At 41.0% G+C, this 24,467-nt stretch overlaps 1 protein-coding gene across 4 annotated transcripts; it reads right to left on the bottom strand.

The window, feature by feature from the left end:
* Positions 1-856: 856 nt before the first annotated feature.
* Positions 857-23,289, bottom strand: wipi1 (WD repeat domain, phosphoinositide interacting 1). Of its 4 annotated transcripts, none has more exons than XM_053616622.1 (14): positions 23,216-23,289; positions 22,921-23,076; positions 17,024-17,106; positions 16,138-16,307; positions 15,063-15,159; positions 14,344-14,441; positions 13,637-13,729; positions 13,469-13,539; positions 13,133-13,240; positions 12,273-12,437; positions 10,366-10,473; positions 8,634-8,743; positions 6,420-6,520; positions 857-1,437 (listed from the first exon to the last, which is right to left on the bottom strand). In XM_053616622.1, exons 2-14 carry the CDS (start codon positions 22,992-22,994, stop codon positions 1,387-1,389), a joined length of 1,329 nt encoding a protein of 442 aa, XP_053472597.1. In that variant the 5' UTR covers positions 22,995-23,076; positions 23,216-23,289; the 3' UTR covers positions 857-1,386. The 4 variants fall into 4 exon arrangements, with proteins under 4 accessions (XP_053472597.1, XP_053472607.1, XP_053472612.1 ...); XM_053616632.1 differs by having other exon boundaries at positions 23,198-23,225; XM_053616637.1 differs by lacking the exon at positions 23,216-23,289 and having other exon boundaries at positions 16,138-16,304; positions 22,921-23,191.
* Positions 23,290-24,467: the final 1,178 nt, after the last annotated feature.

Genomic DNA, 24,467 nt, shown 5'->3' with positions numbered 1-24,467 from the left:
GAGACAAGAAGGACAGCTGATCGTCCTTGCAGTGGAAAATTGCATGTAACCGTGTGTCTCCCCCCAGACGTGATCGAGAACTTTCAAATGCCTTGGTGGAAGAGTGGAGGAACATCTCACAGCAAGAACTGACACATCTGGTGCAGTCCATGAGGATGAGATGCTCTGTAGTACTTAAAGCAGATGGCAGCCACCAGCTACTGACTGTTCCTTCTGATATCAATCCCCACTTTGTTCGGGGACTCATTATAACATTTCTGTACGTCAAACGTCTGTGAAACTTGTTCAGTTGTTGAATATTTGTATGCTAATACAAATATTTACACATTAAGAATTTTGCTGGAAAGAAAAGCGGTTGAATGCAAGAGGACGTTTCCTTTTTTTTTTTTTTTTTGTTGTCGAGTTTGTTTATTTGAGTCAGGCAACCAGCAGTCATGCTTACTTAAGGTAGATTATTATCTAAAATGAAAGACAGGGAAATAAAAAAGCAGAAATACAAGATCAGTTGAGAGACAGGAATGGCACTAGATTGTTTACCTTGTCAGGAGAATGATAAAAATGCGAATTCGGTCCACGCGTCGCTACGTCATTTTCAGCCTCCTTGCAGTTCAAGGGCAAAAGTTTTTATTTATTTATATTACATGTTCAAATATTATGTAAGTAATAAAACTCTGTGTTCCGCTGTTATAGGAAAATGAATCAACGCCAAGCAAGGGTTGCGTGATGCACTTCAGTAAACACACCCACCAGCGAGCATGATCGGCAATCCTAAATTAGTGCTGTAGCAGAGAAAACATTGAAGAGAAAAATAATCAAAAAGAAAAAAGAAATAAAAACTCAGTCCAGACAAGAGAAGTGCTTTGCATAAATTTAATCCTATTTTCCAATAGTTTCTTTTTTCTTTTTTTTGGTCTTCCAGCAATTCTGCGAAATACAAATAAAATCATAGGCACATACAGTTATTAAAAGTACATCCTGTTGGAGTAGTGTTCAGGATGATGACGACGTGTAAACGTGGATTAGGTATTAATACATCAAATACACGTGTAAAAACAACAACAAAACATATTCCATCTGTAAATATGCCGATGTTAAACAGAAACGGATAAAACAATATCGTTATGATGAGAATATAACATAATACGATGCTACAGTTTTACATCTTCATGAAATCGTGCGGCGTGTCCGTGGCTACGGTTTGTTCATGCATATAACACACCCTTCAGGAGAGCGAGCGACAACGACCACGCCCTCCTGATGCTTTTTCTGCTCGTGACGTTAGCACCCTGAAATGAGTTGGATTAGTCCGGAACTGGGTTAATTATTCCTGAAACACGTTAATTAGTCCTGTGTACTGAGGGTCGTCCCGCTCCGGCTTGAAGGCTCTCAGGGACGGCCGGTTCTGCCACGACGGGATCCGCCAAGACACCGATTTATCTACCAGAAACCAGAATCACAAGAAAGTTTTTATTGTTCTCTCGTGCTCGGGTGTGTTATAGACAAAACAACAGTGGAGCAGCAAAACAACACTGACGCTTAATGCAAAAATGATACATGAATAATCCCTGTGTTTTCATTACTGTTTCTAACGCACCCTAGCCGCGTGTCCGTTTGCAGCATGAGCAAATTAATGAATGACACTTTTTTTTATTATTCCTTTAAACTAACCTTAAAGTTAGTTCCTTATCACTTTCATTTCAGACGCTATAAACTTTCACTCCCTCACCAGCCTCGCTTTTTAGCTCTTTCTCTTGTTACAAAGTGCTGACACTGGAGACTCCTTCCAAAAAAAGGTTACATAAACGTCGCCTTATAGAGCATGCCGCTGTGAACGAGCTGTTACTATAGAAACGATAACGTTAATATGTGTAGAAAATTTGTCAACTCGTACAACGTTGCCCAATCAGAATCGAGAACTCAACTAGCGCTGTGGCGTAAAAAGTTATGACCAACGAGTAACTAGTGTAGTTCCGTATCAAATGTTATTGTGACGAGAAATTGTTTTAACTCTGTAGCTACGTGGTTCGCCACCTAGCGGTTTCGCCCGCTAGCTAGATAATTCGAAAATGTCAAGATTGACTTTTTATTCGTAGCTGTTTCTTGGGCAGGTGAGGCTCGGAAAAGATTTACTCGCTCAGTCTTCGTCCCTGTCTGGAGATGGATCGGCTCGCTAACTTGCTAACTAGCCAACACTCGGTAGTACAGTAAACAGTTCCGTCATCCGTCATATACACGAACGAAGGTGTCGGAGGAACAAAAATCAAACCTAAAAAAAGCTACCATAGCGTTAAACGGTATGGTTTGGAAATACAGAGTATTTTAATTGCTTACACTGCAGCAATGCCTTCTGGGTAAGAAGCAGCTTCAGTCAGGCTGTTAAAATTAAAAATAAAATGAAATAAAATAAAGAAAGAAATGATGGACATGGGGACTCAACTAAGGGGAAGTGAACACTGTGTGTTTAAAACAGAACTGAGACACATGGTGCAGTCATTGATTTGACAATAATAATAATAATAAATAAAACAATATTATTATTATTTAAGAATGGCACTCGTGTTGCCAGATTGGTTGGTTTTGCACAAGTTTGACCAACACACCAATTTGGCAACCTTGGTCACGCTAGATATGTTTTTTTTTATTATTACCTAGGAAAAAAACTAATAAATGTGGTCAAAACAGACAAGACGTACTTGGTGTCCGACATTTGCGTCCTTTAAAAAAAAATAATAATAATTTTTTAACCTTTGCACTGGGTTAATATATTGGGAATGTATTTATGGAAAAGATCTTTGGTGAGACTTTCATTATTTGTTAGCTAGAGTTTTACATTATCTTAAGACTATTAGGCCTATTTGTCACAACGTACGAGATGACCCCGATAAAACCTCGGCCGAACTTTATACCACCGTGCGATAAAGTTCTCCGTGTCAGATTATACGATGAACGACAGACGTCGTCGATTAACGCGATCCGGAAAATCACGTAAACACAAACATTGTTTAAAGTGAACTCGAGGTAATACGGAGAAGTAAGCATTTCCTGATGATGTGGAAACACGTCTTGGGAGGGGGGAGGGATTTATAAACAAATGAGGAATCATACCAAACGTGTGGGTTAAACTCACACTTTAGCTTTTTCTGGTTTATTACACATAAACGAGTCACCTCAGTCCTGTAGTAATGCTGCTCTGACTTCAGCATCTGGATGGATTTAAAGGAGGATATTTAAAAAAGAGAACTTCAGTCAAAAAATAAAATGACCACAATGTCCACGTTGAACCAAATGTACTTCAGCAGCCAACACAGGTTTGTTGTCTGAGGTTTGCTTCTTAAGTTATGACGTCTAACGTAGCTAACAAATAATAAAATCTTTACGGCTCAGCGTTCTGCAGCATCTAAACCGGGGGTGTCTGATCTTATCCGGAAAGGGCCGGTGTGGGTGCAGGTTTTCGTTCCAACCAAGCAGAAGCCACACCTGAGTCTATTGAAAGCCAAGATCAACTGATTAAACAGGTGGAATCAGGTGCGGCTCCTTCACCCACGCCGGCCCACAATATTGCGGATAAGATTGGACACCCCTGATCTAAACGATCACATGATCGTGTCTCCGCAATCGTTTCCGTGGACGCGTCCGATGCCACGGACTTGCTCGTGTGGTTTCTGACACGCTCGTTTATAAAAGCGGACTGAAGGACATCGGAAGTCACCGTCAGTAGATATCGGCGTCATCCATCTGACTCGGTTCGAACGTGCGGCCTAAGATTTGAAAGCGGAGCTGGATGTTAGAAATGACTTGCGTATTTATTTCACACACACACACACACACACACACACACACACACAGTAGTGTGCATAAGTCATAGACCACCATTTTATTTTTGATCGAATGTCCATGCAGCACTTACTGCAGTACTGGTCTTAGCTGTAGTGTAAAACCACTGAATGGCTGTTTTGCTGAAAATGAAATGAACGTACTGTACATTTTCCAATCGATATCGTTTGCCACCAAATTATCAACCAATCATGCTGCAATCCATTGTACTCAGAACTCAAAAAAAAAAAACCCTGAATCCCGACGTCTCCGAACTGTACGACGGAACGGTCGCCCAGTCGGGACTCTGTACAATACGGTAGCGTCGACGGTACACAGATTTCCCTTTGCACCGTTTTCAACTCGATTTTCCTTAACAGGCAGCGTTTGTGTTAGTTTTAGTTTCAACGTAATTCCAGCCTGATTATCGCGTGATGACGTGATCAAACCATTCTGACAGATACATTCTATGAGCAAAGCTGGGCAAGACGTTTGACGTCTTCGAAGTGATTTCTCATGATTTAGAAAGCATTCGTGTAGCTTTTCTTAATATGTTTAAAAGTTTCAGCCATACAAATATAACCTTGCTCTGGGGGCCGTGTATTTATTCCGCCCCCCGCTCCCCGTCCCCCCAAGCCGAAACAGTGGAAAACGTTTAGGTCGGCGCAGGGAGAAAACCGACCTTAAAGTTTCCGAGATCGGAGTACGATGGATTGTAGCATAAGATGAACATGTAGCATGAATGGCCATTTGATTGGAAACAAAAAGGTTTTGTACAGTACCGTACTCTGCATTTTCATTAAAGTGGTTATATACAGAGAGAGACACATCGGGCGAGGACAAAGCAGTAGCCTGGGCGTGTGTGATAAGCACATTTCCTGTCTCAGCTATGAGCGTTTTATTTTGTAGTTGCCTGGAGGACAGGTAGGTTTAATGCTGCGTTCAAGGCGAAGTTGCGACTTGTAATTCCCCGCCTACATCCGGTGTAAAAATAAATAAATAAATAAATAACTCGTCAACTGGCAGCCTTCGCAACTACCAGTTCCGCCCCTGTTTACGGAGTGACGTCAAATCAACATACACTCTACTTTTACAGGACTTTATAACGGTATTGGCTTTAGCTCAGTTAATATACAGACACAGTATTTGGTTTGACGAGATATTAAATCAAGATTAGAGCTATCACTTAACTAAAGTAGAACAGAACCACTAAGCACTCAGGCCTGTAACTGTAAAAGTGCAGTTAAAGAAAAGAAGCTTTTTTTTTATTTTAATGAGATTTACGTGTTCTGACTGAGCAAAAAAACAAAAGCACTCTTTCGAGGAGGCGTCCACGTTTGGGTTTTTTTTTTTTTTCCACTTCGCAAGTTGAACGGCCAAATTCGGGAAATAACGTTATTACGACTTGCAAATTACTACTGACAAGGCACCACGAACGCAGCATAACACCCGACGAAAACGAGAAAACTTCTCCTTCCCTTAGCATTCATTTTATTTGGTATGTAACTTTAATTTAAACGTAATGCACTTCACGTTATTGCGACGTAACCTCCATGCGGTAACTACAGCATGCGCTACTAATCCTACCGCCTGCTGCACCACACACACACACACACAGCACCCGAGCTGTGATCTGTTCCCAGGCAGAATGTTGGATACTTGCCGGCTTAATCGGATCTGTTGAGAACGAGGAACACGCGCTCTACGAGACTAAAACCGTCATGTATCTCACCTGATTACACGGCAGTGTGACGTGAGGACTCGACACCACAGCTCACAGCCGAAACCAACGACTTTTTAACCAAAGATCGCGAACACGATGTGCGTTAGAACGTTTGTTAGAAGAACATAATAATCACGACCTCGTTCCTGTCTTCGCTAATGCGCTTAACAAGCTAACTAGCTCACCATGCTTTATTATATTATATAAGCTTAGTCCATTAGGTTTCTGGGCTAAAACATGGGCCTGGGCAGCACGCATGCTAGTCAGCTAGCAAATAAATGTATGATTTGTCCATGATGGTGAGTGTGTGGCAAATATTGTACACCAAACATGCCTTGCCTGATAAAGGAGTCATCACGGACGTTTCAGGTTTCGTTCACGTTATTGCGTTAAGTCAGAATTAAAAAGCGTTAGGATAAATAAAAAGCTTTAGGAAAAAAAAAAGAAAAGAAAAAATAACACACACACATTAATATGATAGAGATAACGGATCATGAAATGTCCGTCTTCGTTAAAGATGCCTGATTTCTGTAAGAAGTATTATCTTAGTGTCGTCCCATTATCTTCATCTCTTACTTCCACTCACACCAGCCTTCAGGTGGAACCCCGAGCACGAGAACAGCTCTTAGGCTTTCCATCAGGAGTGTTTATTTCGATCATCACCGAGGTGAGGATTTTAAAAATCACTGATTATTGCTGAAAAATCTAAAACACACAGCCTGAGGCACAGGGACACGACACTGCTCTAATGAGTTAAACACGCTGCTGCGGTTTTGGGAAACCGCTCGGGGCAGGCTGGAGGCAGCGGCGGCGGCGGCGGAGTTTAGCGATTCGGATGAAGTTTTAGTGACTCGGATGGATTTTATGGGTTCGGAATGCTCACGGGAGGAAACTCGGTCTCGTCGTCCAGACACACGGGACCGGCGGCGAACTCGTGTTCGGGAATCACCTCGCCCTTCATCACCCCTCCGTCTTCGGAATATCCTGAGTGGAAACACACACATTACACGCACACGTTATACACTTAATCCCTTCGGCTGCGTGTAACCTGAGACGAGAGAAGCATGGAAAGACGCGCCCCATCACGCTAGCAATATGCGTATGGCTAGGACGGGAAAAAGACTCACCAATTGTATTCATGCTACTGTATACTTTATATACACGGTCCCCTACGAAATTATTGGAACAGCAAGGACAATTCTATTGTTTTCGCCATATGTTCAAGACATTGTGGGGGGGGGAGTAGAAGGTTTTAGACTGGCCAAGTCAATCACCAGACATTAACCCAGTTGAGCAGCATTTCACCTCGTGAAGAGGAGACTGAACGGAGAAACAAACAACAACTGAAAGAAGCTGCGGTAAAAGTCTGGAAAAGCATCACAAAATAAGAAGCCAATAATTTGGAGAAGTCAGTGAGTCTCAGGCTCGATGCTGTTATCGCAAGCGATGGAAACACAACCAAATATTAAGTGTTATTTACTTGAATTTACTTCTTATCTGTTCCTATATTTTTGCTCACCTAGAAACTGGGTGGTCTGCAGAGGTGGGATGTAACGCGCTACATTTACTGCGTTACATTTACTTGCGTAACAAATCACAGAAATGTACTTTCATGTCGATATTCGCCCGATCCTGTTAAATGTTCATGAATAGATGTAGTTGTAATACTTAGTTTATATCACGTATAATGAGGTCGCGAGTCTCGCGATACGCTGCAGCGGTCTGAATACGGACGCAACAAGAGCGCACTTTTTTAGCGGCTCGGTCCTGGAAGATAACGGCTGAAGAGGGGGAAGAAGCGAGCGTATCGACGGAGGCAGGACACACACACACACACACGCGCGCATGCACAGACATACTCTCTCTCTGAACACACACTTTCTCTTATGTTCTGTCCCATAGTCTGTTCTTTTGTTCTCTGGTGTCTTGTTTAAATGCAGATGCTGACAAGTTTGTGTTGTGAACATGTGAAAAATCAAGTCAGTCAACTGTTGGGAAAATGTTTGGTTTTGTGTGTGTGTGTGAGAGAGAGAGAGTGTGAGTGAGTGAGTGAGTGAGTGAGAGAGATTTCATGCTGAAAATGACAGGTTGTGTGTTTTTTTACCCGTCACACGACTGGGTTTCGCTGCTTCATCTTGAACCCAGGTTCTATATCATATAAACAGAACACACTTTTTTAACCTTAGCGGTTCTACAAAGCGCTTTACGCTGTGTCTCACTCACCCATTCAGACACACACCAATAGTAGCAGAGCTGCCATGCAAGGCGCTAGTGTGCCATCGGGAGCAACAGTGTCTTTGGCATGTGGAGTCATGTGGGCCAGGAATCGAACCGCCAACCCTACGATTAGTGGACAACCCGCTCTACCCCCTGATCCACATCCGCCAGAAGAGACAGACTTTCAAGGAAAGGTGGGCTTACAGTTCTCCATGTAGTCTGAGTCGTTATAAACATTACTACTTTTACTCTAACTTGAGTAAAATTTTTTGTAGTATTTTTACTTGTACTTGAGTACATTTTTTGGTTACTCGACCCACCTCTGGTCGTCTGATACAAAAGCTTCTACGCTTTATGTTGTTTAACACATTTAGATGTAAATACCAGGAAACAAAAGCTGAAATCCTAAACTCTCGTCTCAAACCCAAACGTCTTTGGTGTACAGCACAAACAAAAGCACTGGCCTTGCCGTTCCAATAGTTTTGGAGCGGACTCTTACTGTTCTCACTGTTCTCGTTTTTGAAGTTTCAGATGTGCCGTTATAGGAAAATCAAATCAACGACAGGGCGGTGTGATGAAGCGGAGTTACTGTTTCCACACCAAAGATGATTATTTTCCTACAACACCACATCCTGAAGTGTTTTATAGCAGCTGGAACTACTGTCGGAGCTGCCGGAACATTCTGACCAATCAGATTCGAGAATTAAACACTGAGACCTAGGAGAAATTGCAGGTAAGTTTCTTAGTCAGTGTTTAAACCGTACGGAACGGAAGCTGAACACAGAAGGTCTTAGGAGTTTACTGGAGCCAATCATTTGGATTTTTTTGGTAACAGTTTATACCTAATGATCTGAATCTGGTGTGTATGCAGTGTTTGTACCGGTTAGTGTGGCAGAGACGGGACCACTGGTGCCGATGGCCGCGGTGGCAGCATAGGAAGGAGTCGCCGTTCCCTCAGACACCTCAGCCTCCTCTTCCAATCCTAACAGCCTGGTAGGGGGTTAAAGGTCAGTCAGATACACTACAGAGAGACAGGGGACTCGTTTGTACAAAAATAAATAAAAAATACGACTCAGCGAATCATCTTACCATATACACAAGTAGAACTCAACGTCTCAACAGACCTCGAGTCTCGTCCTTCTTGTTACTAATACGTAACAAGCCTCTTTAAATTTTATTTATTTTCAACAGTACAGAAGCTATTGAAGAAAAATATATATATATATTTCACACACTTGTCCTCGCTGTGACCTTTGACCCTGTTCGGATCAGTTCCAAAATCTAATCGGTTCATCCGCTCATCTGGTTTCGTTGACATTGGCAAACCGCAGCGGAATAAAAGAAATAATATACTGTCCGTGCTGTTCTATGGAAATAATCAGCTCCACGGTGGCAAGCCTAACTCCACTACACGTGAGAAATCAAATTCATCTTTTGACATATGACGTCATTGCACCATTAAAACGTCCTGCAAGTTTCATCGCTTAATACATGGTTCTCAGGACAAAAAGAGCGTTTATTTAACCAAGCTCCAAAAACGATCGATGAGGAGGGATTTGTGAAGTCACACGGGCAAATACAGCAAGACATCTACACCTACTTTTACATCATCACACCGTCGGCCACGCCCACTGGTACGCAGTCGCTGAAAAATGTTCCGTGCGTGTTAAGGCAGGGGATGTTCGTAATTATTTCGTAGGCAAAGATGTTAGCCAATCATAACAGTGGGTGGTTACATTGAAGTCTTAACGGTAAAGGACACAAAAAAAAACGATCGTTTCAGTCAGAGGGTCAGAGACAGGGTGGAAAAAGGTCAGAAATTACTCAGTTAAAAAAAAAAAAACTTTACTAAAAGTATAATTACACCTCAGGGAAGATTATAACATTTAAAAAAAAAACATGTCATGACCCTTTTAATGTAGTAGGAGAGCGACAGGAGAGCGACAGGAGAGCGACAGGAGAGCGACAGCACACCCTAGTGGTGACAGGTGGATACGCAGCGCTTCTCTCGGGCTACTGTTCAGGTTTCTGCTGACACAGATAATTTTCTGGAGTGATCATTCTTAAAGCACCTGATTTCACTTCATCGGTCGGTTTTAAAGTCTGGATTTATGTGGTATTTAAAAAATAAAAAAAAAATTTAAAAACGCATTTCTGGAATGCAAAAGTTATGGACGTAAAACAGGGATTTCAGTGATAATATAAAAACCCACCAGTTTGAATCAGACGTTTATAAAAATGTGTGCACTTCTAAACTTCAGGGTTTTCATTTGACTTAAAATGTCCACAGACATCTATATAGACTTTGCATTTGTTCATATTCTGAAATATATGTTTATTCTATTTGCGATTATTTAATTATATTTATGTCTCAGTCTGAACTCAGTTAAAGTCTCCTTTTCTTGTTTTTCATGGTTCGGTGTTCTTTTGTTTTTTTTGCACACAGTAAATCACTCTGAACTGCATTTAAAGTGAATGAATAATAATTAACTCCATTCACAAGCGAATGTTTAACCCCTTGATGAGTCACAGGAACCGAAGCAAGACCACGCAGGACCGAGTGGAGCAACCATTAACTAATCATTACAGCACTTTTTCTTGTTCGTTCTCACCTGTGTGTGTGCACCAGCGTGCACTCGCCCCCGTCCTGAGGGTCAATGTTATAAACAAAGAGCTGCCCTTCAGACGAAGCTACGAGGAGCCGCGGAAGCTTCTGGATTCTGAAAGTTAGAGAGCAAATAGAATATATATATATATATATATATATATATATATATATATATATATATATATATATATATTACATAAGAGCGCCCTCCACTAATATTGGCACTCTTAGTAAATATGAGTAAAGAAGGCTTTTGTGAAAAATGGTCTTTATTGTTCAAGCTTTTGATCTTTTGTTTAAAAAAAATTTCATAAAAATACTCTTCTCTCATGGATATTACACAATTGCAAACATAACACAGGTTTATCCAAAAAACAAATATCTTTGTTAAATATGTGTGCAACAGTTATTGGCACCCCTATGAATTCATATGAAAAACTATATATATTTGAAGTATATTCCCATTGATATTTTACATTTTTTAGTACACCTGGGTGACTAGGAGCAGGAAATTGTTCGACCAGGACTTCCTGTTTCACAGGGGTATAAATATGAGGTAACACATAGGCCAAATTCCCTTAGTCATTCATAACAATGGGTAAGAGCGAGGAATATAGCTGTGATGTGTGGCAAAAGGTTGTTGAGCTTCACAAAATAGGAAGTGTCTATAAGAAAATAGCACAAGCATTGAAAATGCCCGTTTCCACCATCAGGGCAATAATTAAGAAGTTCCAGTCAACTGGAAATGTTATGAATCAACCTGGAATTGGACGTGTGTCTATATCATCTCAACGCACTGCGTTCAGGACGGTTCAAGTGGCCAAAAAATCTCCAAGGATCACAGCTGGAGAATTGCAATGTTAGTTGCGTCTTGGGGTCAGAAAGTCTCCAAAACTACAATCTGAAGTCACCTACATCACCACAAGTTGTTTGGAAGGGTTTCAAGAAAAAAGCCTCTACTCTCATCCAAAAACAAACTCGAGCGTCTTCAGTTTGCCAGACACTACTGGAACTTCAAACGGGATCGGGTTCTATGGTCAGATGAAACCAAAATAGAGCTTTTTGGTAATAAACACCAGAGGTGGTTTTGGAGCACACAGAGAGGTAGCCATATGGAAAAGTATCTCATGCCCACGGTTAAATATGGAGGTGGATCTTTAATGTTTTGGGTCTGTTTTTCTGCCAGAGGACCTGGACATTTTGTGAGGATACATGGCATCATGGACTCCATCAAATATCAACAGATATTAAATGAAAACCTGACTGCCTCTGCCAGAAAGCTTAAAATGGGCCGTGGTTGGATCTTCCAGCAGGACAATGATCCAAATCATCAAAATCAACACAAAAATGGTTTACTGACCACAATCAAGGTCCTGCCATGACCATCCCAGTCCCCTGACCTGAACCCCATAGAAAACCTGTGTGGTGAACTGAAGAGGAGAGTCCACCAGTGTGGACCTTCAAATTTGAAGGATCTGGAGAGATTCTGTATGGAGGAACGCTCTCAGATCCCTTACCATGTATTCTCCAACCTCATCAGGAATTATAGGAGAAGACTCAGAGCTGTTATCTTGCCAAAGGGAGCTAGCACAAAGTACTGACAAAAAGGGTGCCAATAAATGTTGCACACCTATATTTAACAAAGATTTTTTTTTCCAGATAAACCTGTGTTGTGTTTGCAATTGTTCGATATCCATGACAGAAGTGTATTTTTGTGATTTTTTTTAAACAAAAGGTTAAACAATAAAGACAATTCTTCACAGCCTTCTTTGCTCATGTTTTCCAACGGTGCCAATATTAGTGGAGGGCTCTGTAGATTAAAAGAAAGAACACACACAATAACAGCAACATGACAGGGAGTGTGTTACCACAAACAGTGGTGTATGTGTGTGTTAGTGTATGAACACTCACGTTGTTAAAGTGCAGGTGTGTTTGTGGCCGTGTGTGTTGAGGCGGACCGTAGCGAACGCTCGATCCTGACTCATCATTCCTGAAACCTGCGCTGGCAGGTAGCTGCTCGCCGCCGAAAACATCTTCCCCACATACGCTGACCACGAGGGGTTCTCCTCCTCCCCACTACACACACACACACACACACACACACACACACACACACACACAATGAGCTGAGCTGACATACAGTCCATAGGAAATGTCCTAACTTTCATCATATCACAAACAAACAAACAAACAAAAATCCTGTTTCTAATGAGACAAGCTGCATTTTTTTTTTCCTTTTTCTGGCTTATTACATTCAAGTGAGAGCAAAAAGAGAGAGGCAGGTGAATGAATGACTGTTTATGGCTGCTATAATGTAAATAATACAGGAACTAACTTGCTTCATGGACGTTCCACAACACTGAAAGTCGCTAGAAACGGATAAAAAGCATGACGTGTCATTTCATTGTATAATAAATCACTGTAGTATAAGGGGAATAAAACACTCAGGGACATGCGGTTCGGGGAAAATAATCGACTCTGGGGCGTTAGGCAGCATCACACCGCTCTGTCGTTATTCATTTCCCGATAACGGCATGGCGTTGAGTGTTTTATTCCTCATTATTATTCCGTCTGATCATACATGAACGTGTCCTGTTAAAAAATATCTCCCTTGCTGACGTAACAAGTACTTGTATTTCAGCCTCAGCTTGCTTTCGTAATAAATCTATACCCAGAACGAGCGTGTGATTCTTTGCGTGTATGAATATGTACGTGCAAGAGTTTGTGTGTGAGAGTGAGGTTGTGTGTACGAGTGTGTGTACTCCCCATACCGGTGTCCATGCTGCTCTAGTTTGAAGATGTGGACCGTCTCGGTATTGCTCGAGGCACACAGGAACTGAGCATCGGGACTGAAGGACAAAGAGCTGATGTTCACGTATCTGAGCGTGCACACACACACACACACACACACACACAAACACAACATTTAGAGCAAGGGTTTCAACATACCAGCCCAATAAAGGTTCTAATCCAGCCTACAAAATGAAATTCGAACCGTGAAGTAACCGAATTAAAATTTTGAACAAAAAAATAAACAAACAAACAAACAAACAAACAAACAAGGAGCTAGTAAAATAAACTCATGCGGCCATGCGGTTTATTCTGACCTTTTCATTCCTCTGCGGAACTCGAACAGTCTCTGTCCTTCTGGAATGGAGAACACTCGGATCACCGTGCCCTGTAAGAACACAGAGCACACATCAATCCCAGGTTGTGTGGGTCTGTAAATGTGTGTGTGTGTGTGTGTGTGTGTGTGCGTGCGTGCATGTGTTTACCCTCTCTGAGGCGCTTGCCAGTTTGGTGCCTGAGGCGTTGAAGGTGATGGCAGCTAATTGACTGTCATGAGCTGGAATCACAGTCACCGTGTTCTGTGTGTGGAAAAACAAAGATAAGAACACACACACACACACACACACACACACACACACACACACACACTTCTTCAAACTAACCAAGCTATTTCCCATGAAGCTATTGTGAATAGTCTTGTGTTTTGATCAGCTATTAGTGTCTAATTGAAGAGTTATTATAATTTATGTGTAAAAGCCAGAGAGAATACCCTACCTGGTTTATTTATTTATTTATTTATTTTTACTCGTAGCCTGTTAGCAAAACAGCTAATTAGCACTATCGCTTACAGAGGCTGATAGGGATGCACAGAACGTAGCTAAATTGATCTCATCTGGGTGTAATATTCATGAACCAAACCTGTTCCCACAATGTATTAAAACAAACTCCCATCCACTGAGAATAACACGGTCTTAGGGACGGAACTTAAAACAGCTCGCATTCTTGTAAATACACAACTGGTCATGAACTCATAGCATGGATTGGATCGCTTCATTACTATGATATCTGTGAAGCATGTAATATCTGTCAAGATGTCATTTGCATCTTCAACCGGTATTCTGCCCTGATGATTACACAGTCATCATGAAGAAAACACGGGCTGAGTATTGTGGTACGTTTGTGGCGCGTTCACCAGATTGTTGGCGTCGTAAACGATGATTTCTCCGATGGTGGCGCTGCCGGGATACGCCAGGTAAGAGTTGGAATGGTTGATGGAGAGAGCGCAGAGACCTGCGGAGAATCACACAGAGGGTTAAGGACATGGCTTTTACTTTGAAGCAGATCGAGTGTGCGACGTCGTAAGTGTACAATCACGTTCAAAGCTACAGGCACTCATTAAGAGACTCTCTGTCAAACTACTGGAGACAGTGAGGTGGTGAGGAGGGGGACTCTGAAAAGGTGGGGGGCCGCTGAGAAAGAAAAGAAAACACTCTACAGTTACCTTTGACTCAGTGACTTTGGCACAATTAATGTTGTGTGTTGCGAAATGTACTGCCTGGAGGATCTCAAACTGAGTTGAACAAAGAGACTCCGTGCAGGGGGTACATATAATTGCGAAACTTTTTGTGATTGTTTCTCCACAAAAAAAAAAAATGCGATACTGACTTAGAAACATTATTGTGTTAAAAAAATAGCAATATACAGTATCCACATGTGCTTAAGGTAAACAAAATCACTTATGCCATTAATCTTTGACCAACACACACATACATACACACACACACACACACACATACATACACACACACACACACACACACACACATACTCACACACACATACACATATATATATATACACACACATACACACACACATACATACACACATAAACAGAGTTTTCCAGCTCACCTGAGGGATTGGATGGTGTGTTCAGAAGAGTCTTCAGAAGCTTCATGTCCTTTATGTTGTGGATGAAAATAGACTCTTCCAGACAAACCACCAGCCTCTGCAGTAACACACACACACACACACACGGAGTAATCTAATGTAACTGCAATACAGTGTAAAACCATAAATGAAAATAAGTTGTTCACCATTGTTCAGTGCTAATTCTGACTCAAACATCTTTTGAAGCAGTGTACATCATTATACACAAACATTACGTCTGATTTATATGCAGAATCCTTTCTTCATTCAAAATTCCCTACAAATGACCCATGATTGTTGTACTCGCGTCAAACAAAAGCCTAAATTTTTAATATGATAACTCGGCCATGTTGACATGTCTCAATATGGTGGATCCCATGGAAGCCGAGTTAGCAGTCGAAGCTAAGTGTAATTACAGGGTAATTTCAGTCTAACCGAGTCTTTTCTCAGGAATTTTCCCACATATCTGAGGAAAATGTTGATATTCTGAACAATTCTGTGTCATTTATGTTGTCTCTGCCCCTTCACGTTTGCTACAAATGACTTATAAAAAAGCAACTTGCTAGCTAGTTAAATGCTCAGCTTTGTTTCAACAGTCTTCTCATAACTTTAGCCTCTTGCATTGTATTGTTATCTTCCCATGTGGAATGCATGTACTTAAAAGTTCACACTGTGCTTCAAAACGGCCGCTTTGGTTATTTTTAGCTCTGGGACATCCTTTTGTCTAATAGATAACAGCTCAATGTATGAGTGTGATACGATGTCAGAAGCCACATCAGCAAGTCAGTTTGAGAAACTTAACCATCTGTGGTGAGTGTTTCATGATTCTGACATGCAGTTTGTATAATGCCAAACTGGTGTGTATATATATATCTAACCTTACTTGCTACCTCAGCCTCATAGCTCCAGAGCAAAACGTTCACACAGCAAGCATTTGTGATCAAAGGAAATTAGTTTTTTAGCCACTGAAAACACATTGCATGACTCGCATGGCTAACGAGTGATTAAAAACTAGCATTCTGACAGATCTGCACCGATGAGGTAATATCTTGGCCACCTGTCGGTTGAGGCGCACGGCGAGGATGGAGTTAGAGTAGCTGTAGTTGCAGATTTCCGTTCCTTTCTTGAAGTGATAGACGTTCATGCGCCGCGGGATCGAGTGACTCACCACCACCACCAGGCTGCTGGAGAACAAACGTTCCACGATGTAGACGTCTGGGTTCTCTGCTGAAACGTAACACAACACACACCTCAGAGTCACTGCACACACAGAGCTTAAGAGACTAGTATCCGTAACCCCGTTATGTTCTTGCGTATTTCAACGCATTACATACGACGGCGAGGACGAATTCAAGATTCCGATTGGTCAGAAGGTGTCGATTCGTTTTCTACAACGGCAGCTCTGACGGCTGTTCAACTGCGACGTGAATCACAGCTTTATATTAACGTGCTCCTTCGAAGACGTTATCGTTTCTATAGTAACAACTTTTGATTCTCGAGTGTCAGTACTTCGTAACAGTCAGTAGCTGTGATTTTCCGTTTACCGAAACAGGAAACCCTTCAGCCCGGACAGTTTTGCGGTTTCTTGGTAACATGAGAAGCTGCGATTTTTTTCGTCCTATTAACTAACTCGTTTTTGCGGAGGTTTACCAACATTAAATGCAATTATAAACGGATAACAAGTAAGTCACACTTTCGCAAATAAAAATGATAATCATTGTCAAATTGCTGTGATGTAACACTGAATAAAACACTTCAGAACATGCTGTTACAGGAAAATAAATCAACTCATCAGTCATGAGTTGTCAATTGTTGATCATTTTCCTTAGAACAACATGTCACCTGAGAGTTATGTAATTATTAGGAAAGAACATTTTAATAAATCAAAACTTTTGCGAAAAAAATAAAGGAATGAACATAAAGGAGACGTTCATTCTCCTTACCACTTTCGTGAATACACTCCAGTTTATCCACGGCGGTGACGGAGAACAGTCTGTAACCTTCCTTAGTTCCCACAGCCAGTGACCTTACATTACAACAAATAAACAAATAAATATAATGGCAAGAATTGTTTGGTTCACCATATGCCCACATATATGACATTTCAAAGGTCATGGCACAGACATTTTCCATTTTTAGAGTTTTTAAAAGTCTTTATCCTGGAAATGGGTGAACATCGGCGATTCAAATCTAGAACTTTAAAAACCTTATATACAATTATTAATCGATATAATCACCATGGCTCTAAATTATAGCTCCGGAGTGATGGTGTTCTCAGGAAGGCGGTAAAGACCGTTGAAACCCGATGCAGTAGAAATTCCTGTTCGGGTTGTGAGTCATATAGCTCACGTAAGCTGCTCGTCTCGCATGCCGTGAACACTTCGGGGCTTTAAGGTATGAATTATGGCTTCACTGTCTAATTAGGATAATCAGCCTCTTTTGTTAGCATTAACACATCCTCAGTGAAGACAATTGTAAGAGCTAAATCTACCCTCGAACCTTTTTTTGTGTCCTCAAACAACACGCAGCCCATAATAATAATAGTAATAATAATAATAATCACTGAACAGTAAGTTTATCAAAAAGTTCTGTTCCACTGAAATGAACTGTTACGACCAACGGTGATATTCACTTTGACTCCAGTCACCGCTTCATATCCAACACGCAGTAGTACAGAAATAATAATACATGATCGACACACTGTCTCACTCTCTACGTCGTGACCTGTGGACTGCCGAGTACATGAAGACAGATAGACATAGAACGTTATGCTGATAAATAACCCAATAGAGACGCAGACTCTTCGAGAGACAGATAAATAAACAGGCAGGCACAGTTTGAGAGTAAGATAGATGTATGATAGCTGAAGAGATGTGCGTAGTAGTGAGAAAACGTACTCAGAATCCGTTGGTCAGAAATGCAGTGACGGAAAATGTCGCTGGAATAAAAACCGAAATCTCAAAATCACCCGAGTAAGGAGAACGCAGAGCCAGCGCTAAAGAAATGATTAGATAAGTAGATCAACGACTAAATGTTTAAAGCTTTCTCCCAGTACACTGGCGTTCCATTCGGACATTTTCGATCGGTATAAACGAATGCTGCGAGTCCGTTATAAGATTGGTCAGGACACTGTTGGGTTTCTGTGTGTAGAGTATCGTGACTCGTATTGTGTTTAGCTGCTTACGAGCAAGGCGATGGAGAAACGGCTGCTGGGCAAACGATTCACACCTCTCCACGATCACATTTAAACCTAATAAACTAGGTAAAAAAAATTTTTTAAATATAAATCCTTATGAAAAATTCTTAAAGCCCTGAGGGTCTACTTTCACAAGCGCCATTAACTGTGGAGTGTGACATCACAAATAAATTCAACGCTGAACACGGGTGCCACCAAAACAGGCGCAAATTCCTTTCTTTGCCTATGGTAAAAAAAAAAAATAAAAAGTTAAACGAAACTCCAGAGCATTCCTGCAGTGCTACAGCTCTGTCCATTGGCTCAGTTTAGCAGCTCACGTTTACAGGAAAAAAAAATGCTGCAACCCAAAACGCATGCCGTTTTTTTGATTCATTTCCTGAAGTCGAGTCACACCAGGGTTCTATTCATAAAAAAGCCCAACCATGAATATGTGAAAGCATCCTTTCAGACATACAGGTTAATCCGCTTTCATTATTAAACCGTACAGTACGTTTCGTTCTGATTTGAATGAACATTTATTGAAGCACGACGTGCTGCAATTCCATCTGACTTAAAGTGCACCTATTATAGTTTTTCAAATATTACCTTTCATGTAGTGCATTATATACGTAGCTGTAAAATTATGTATGTAGTCTGCAAAGTTTCAAAAATCAAAGCGCAGGACAAGCAGAGTTATCGATTCTGAACAGCTGAAACGAGTCGTTAGTGATTCCAGACTTTACTTCCTGTACGAACCTACGTAGGTTTGTAACAAAAAGCCCCGTCTCTGGTCTTCAATGACTGCTCGCTGACAGCGGTAGACCAATCACAACAGACTGGGACGTCTGACCAATCAGAGCAGAGTATGCTCTCTGAAAGGAGGAGTTTAGAATGAATCATTTAGAACGGATCATTGAACGAGTCAATTGTGACACTGGGGGAAAAAAATGTTAATGCTGCAGTTTAAATTATGAGCACGTTAAAGTGTTTTTTTTTACCTCGGATGCATGTAAATCTATTGTATGAGAAAACAAAATGAGGCACATTTCAAAAGCATCATAGGTGTGCTTTAAGAGCGTTCTTAACTGCAGGCAACACAATGACCTGCTGTAATCGACATGTTCGCACGTTGTTCAGACACACATCTGTTTCACGGCCTCTTCATTCCTCTCCACACAGCTGTTCGTGTCTGTTCCTGTCCTGTCTTTCTGAGGAAATCCTCTCACAACAAAATCATAACTCCGGTTTGTTAACTTCAGCCCGGTGTTGTGGACAAACTACATAAATCAGCATTCCTTTTTATTACAAACACATGACAAGTTACACCACTCTGTGTGTGTGTGTGTGTGTGTTGTGTAAATTTGTCCCGTGCAATCCTAATTCCTGAATAAGCTCCCAAAGCCAGATAGATCAGCGCAGCGTGCTTGCCGCATCACTTTCGAGTGACTCGTTAGCAGGTCGCTTTGTCGAGAGACCGTAAATGGATCAATGGCTTAAGATTGTACGTCGGTGACGCGTTAACTTTTAACGAGAAGACAAACCGTGTGCAGCTGGGACAGTGATAACGCAATGCACCAGGAGGATACTTAATATAGTACGGCGATTACGACATTCAAATTACGTAATAAACGTAATTATTAACTTATTAAATCTTGCAGGAGTTACACCTAAAGTGATAACCAATACTCAGGTCGATTCTCCAACACTTAAGTGTTCATGAATTCAGCTGTACATAGGTGAACCGAACACAGCTTTTCTGGTGTATGCAAGTACAATGCAAGGCGCGTTGAATCGGTCCCGCCAGGACTTCACGACTTAGCGATCGCAGAAATTAACGCAACATCCAGTAAACTCGGCGATATTCTGAGGAGCTTGCGAGTTTTCAAAAACGACCGCCGATCCGGGCCAAGACACGTCACGTGACGTCATCACGACGCACGTTCAGCCAAAGCCCTCTTCGATTCACGAGTGCAGCTAAAAGGTCTCATTTACCAACAGACATCACTGTGACAGCCCGCGCAGAACAATTTCGTGCGATTGCAGTTTTGAGCAGTTTTAGGCAGAAGATTAAATAAATAAATAAGTAAATAAATAAATAAATTCTATAAGCTGCATCGCAAAGTTTGAAAAAGGAAATGCCGCCACAAAGTCTAGCATTTTTGGCCATGTCAATCACAAAAAAAAAAAAAAAAAAAAAAAAACAGTACGGCCTGTTGAATGCTGCTATGGAGTTAGAATCATGGCATTAGAAAACTGGATTTAAATGCAAAAAAAATCTCAACTTCAATGAGATAGTAATTCAAGTTTGAATTAGTATCATACCGTGCGAATACCGTCTAAAATCTCAAACGTCTCAGTAAAGAACGCGGACGTAAAAGTTACGCGGCCGTCTAAAATTTAGTGACTACCAAATCGTTTGAAATGTTGAGGTCCACTGTGTTTACCCGCACACAGCCCTATGTTTCGAAAGTGACTCCAATAGGACTGCAACTAACGATTATTTTCATAATCGATTAGTTGGCCGATTATTTTTTATTTTATTTTCCCGATTATTCAAAATGAAATCCACAAACTGAGTGTTACAAATATAAACTTCAGACTAAAACTTTACACAACTGTTTGTCCAATTATATACGACTGAAAAGAACACAATACACACACACCAGAATATATATTATTCATTTAGGACTGTAGTTTAATTCTATGCGTTTTGTGCATCCATAACAAATAATGCACAAATACTTGTATATAATATAAACTAATATATAAACAGTAAACTGAAGAAAGTCATTGTCGGTGACTCTGGGTATCTGCTAAAGCTAGCGGCATCACTTTACGCGCGTATGACGTCATGCACCGTCGACTAGGAAGCGGCTTATACTTCCGGGTAGTAAAAAAAAACCCGCTCGTGATCCATTTTAGACGATGTTACCCTTTCTAAAATCCATACACTAGACGGTAGAGTACACAGTGCATAGTGTAAGTGTATAGTACGTCGTTTGGGACACACTTTAGTATTTACTCTCCGATGTGTGTTTTCAGAATAGAAGTAACATAGTGAATAAAAGTACCCGATTATTCGATAATGCGATGCGTTGACAACGATTTTCATAATCAATTATTATCGATTAGTTGTTGCAGCTCTAGACTCCAAGAATGTGAATTAATAAAAAGATGGAACGCTTATTAGACACTGATTATACACATACTTCAAACCTGGAACTCAATCCCAGTTCAGAATTCAAGTTGGTATGAAACAAATTCAAACTAACAGCATTTACAATTTAGATTTTGTGCATTTAAATTCAGATTTCTACTAGAACTCAATTACTGCTGCTTTTCTGCCACACACAAGTACTGTAAGTGTTCCTTAATTCAACGTTACACACAGCGAGATTGAATGTTCGAATCTGATTGGTTAGAAGGTGTGCACACCTTCTAACCAATCAGATTCGAGCATTCAACCGCGCTGTGGTATAATCGTATATACCGTAGATGTGGTATATATCGGAGTGCGTGTCCGCCCGTAACATGAACGACGGGTTAATATTAACGCGCTCTGCTCGTTCTAGTACGTTATTCTTTCTATATTAATGCAGTGACTCGTACAACAGACGCTCCACAAAGTCTAATCTTTTTTTTTTCTTCTTCAGATTTTTAAAAAACGTGGTGTTGTTGTTTAACAAGGTAAAACGACGTATAATCGTTGATGTGGTGATGCTTTGTAGGAGACGTTTACTTAACATTTATAGAAGGTGCATCGAGTCTTGGTTGTAAACACTTTGTAACTTCCCAGCTCAGGAGTTTACGCTTGCTGGTTTCTCAGTAAAACGACAGGCTGTGTTTCGAGAGAAAGAGCGCCTGGTGAAGGAACAACACTTTATTACAGCAGCTATAAGCGATAACAGGAACTAACTTGTCTCTCAGACATTCCACAACATTAAATCACGATAAACCATTAAAAAGCAGGAAGCGCTGTTCATTAATAAAAGAAACACTGTGGTTATTGGCAAATCGTTTGAACGGTACGCTCCAGACCGTGCTGTCATGTGAAAATAATGCACTTCCTCCTCCGGCGTGTATTGTTATTATTATTATGATATTATACTATAACGGCACGACCTGTCGAGTGTTATTCATTCCTTACATTTACAGGTAACTTGAATGCTGCTTTTCTTTTGTATATACAGTACATCCACGCAACTCATGTAGAAAACAGATGCAATGAGGGATATTTAAATAATGTTGTTCCATGCTAATTACTTTTCTTTCTTTTTTTTTAACTATACGAATTACAGATGGAAACATGTCCTAGGGTTAAGGGTTAAATGAGTGAGGAGTTTAAAAATAAAAAATAAAAAATAAAAAAAAAGGTCACACATAGACTGGGGTGTTTTTTTTGTGCCTATTTAGACTTATATAAAATTGCAGATGAGAGTATTTCAACACAGTATGAGTTCAATCAAGATCATTTCATGCCTTCAGCTGTGTTTTATTTACATTCCTTATCCTGTTTGCTTCATTAAACCTCTTCATTGCTATAAATAACATCTATAAGTATAGGATAAAACAAATTTAGAGAAGCATGTTTACTGATGATCTCTGGAGTCCCTGGTGCTGGGGAGTGTGATGTTTATGTGGCTGAATGATGGTGGAAGTGCTTACGTGGAGTCCTGGTTAAAGGAGGCGCAGCGCAGTGCCGGGCCGCGGGCTCCTCCGCCTCCATCTCCGCTCTCCATGCCGAACTCCGGCGACCTCCGCCCGGCCCCGCCTTCACCGGAGCCCCCGGATGCGCTGGAGCCGTCTCACACTGCCGAAGACCTACGAAAAGAAACCCGCAAACTTGAACACATGCATCAGGAGACAGTTTAATCAGTTACCTTCGCTGCGGTTACGTTAATAAACACTTAATAAACGCAGTTTTTGTTTTTAAACGTTTTACATTGGCAGCATAACAGACCCTAAATGATCCCAACAGGAGCCAAACAAAAACAGCTGATGGCTCTTGCGTCACGACAGGTCGCGTCACATGGTGGGCGGGGCTAAAGTGAACGGTTGGTGGTGTGGTTTAATTCTGATTGGTCAGCTGGATTAAAGGCGCGCGCTAATTGGTTGGATTTGCGGAAGTGGATGTGGACACAACCATGGAAACAACAACCAAATAACCGTTGCAAATCCGAATAATCTGCTATTTATTTATTTGTTTGTTTGTTTTTTGTTTATTTATTTATTTATTTATTTGTGTGTGTATAGTACTGCTGTGCTTAAAATTTTTTTTTTAAGAGATACGGTTTTATTTATTTTTTTAACTGTTATACATTTAAAGGTGCAATAGTCGATGTTTTTCATTTGCTACTAATACGAATAATGTAGAAATTATTATTTTTTAAAAACAGTTTAAGCATTGTCTCAGAAAAATTGTATTACGTGGCTGAAAATAAAACCCAGTTTGGAAACCCGCCTTCCTGTCCAGAATGTTTGTTTGTTGTCCTCTTGTCAGTCATTGTATAGCCACGCCCCCAACGCCCCTTCACATCCTTCTAAATCATTATGAGGAGAAATTGCATGTTTATGGAGTTGTAACTTTGTTTTTGAAGCAGTTGAATATCTGAGTGCACTTGAAAGTAATCATGACAGTCCTCCTCGCTGATGGTAAGTCTAGTTAGTGCCATGTTGTTAGTGCCATGTTGGTATGTTGTTTTTTTTTGAGGAGGTGTAACCACACTTCCCAGCCACAGATTCCAGTTTCTTGACAGATGTTTCCAAGTTAACTGGGTGATGTAATTTTTCAAACAGAGCCTGGGCCTTCCACGGAGTCTCAGTTCAATGGGACGTGCCTGATTCAGTTCTACTGGGAGCCGACCTGGGGGTGGCATCTTTGTAAGGCGTCTGAACTACCTCAGTTGGTTCCTCTTGGAGCCAGACCAGCAGCTGTACTACAAGGTTCTCGCAGATTGTCCTCATTCTGTCACAACCCTGTGGAGGACCCTTATTTCCATTAAAAACCATGCTGTGGTGAATGGGCTGGTGTAGTTTGGAGAACCTAAAGGCTATATCACTGGGAGCTTAATTCTCCCAGTTTTCCACCCTTGGTGAACAGATCTGAGGGGAGAGGTCAGACAAAGAGTGATCCTGAAATCCCCTATGAAAGGTACAAAAAAGATAAGTCTACCCTGCCTGGATTAAGGTTTTCAGGACCCACCCTCTGGAGC

This window comes from Ictalurus furcatus, chromosome 2, assembly GCF_023375685.1.
Source record: "Ictalurus furcatus strain D&B chromosome 2, Billie_1.0, whole genome shotgun sequence".
Classification (NCBI taxonomy): Eukaryota; Metazoa; Chordata; class Actinopteri; order Siluriformes; family Ictaluridae; genus Ictalurus; species Ictalurus furcatus.
This window is presented reverse-complemented; position numbering and strand designations above follow the sequence as displayed.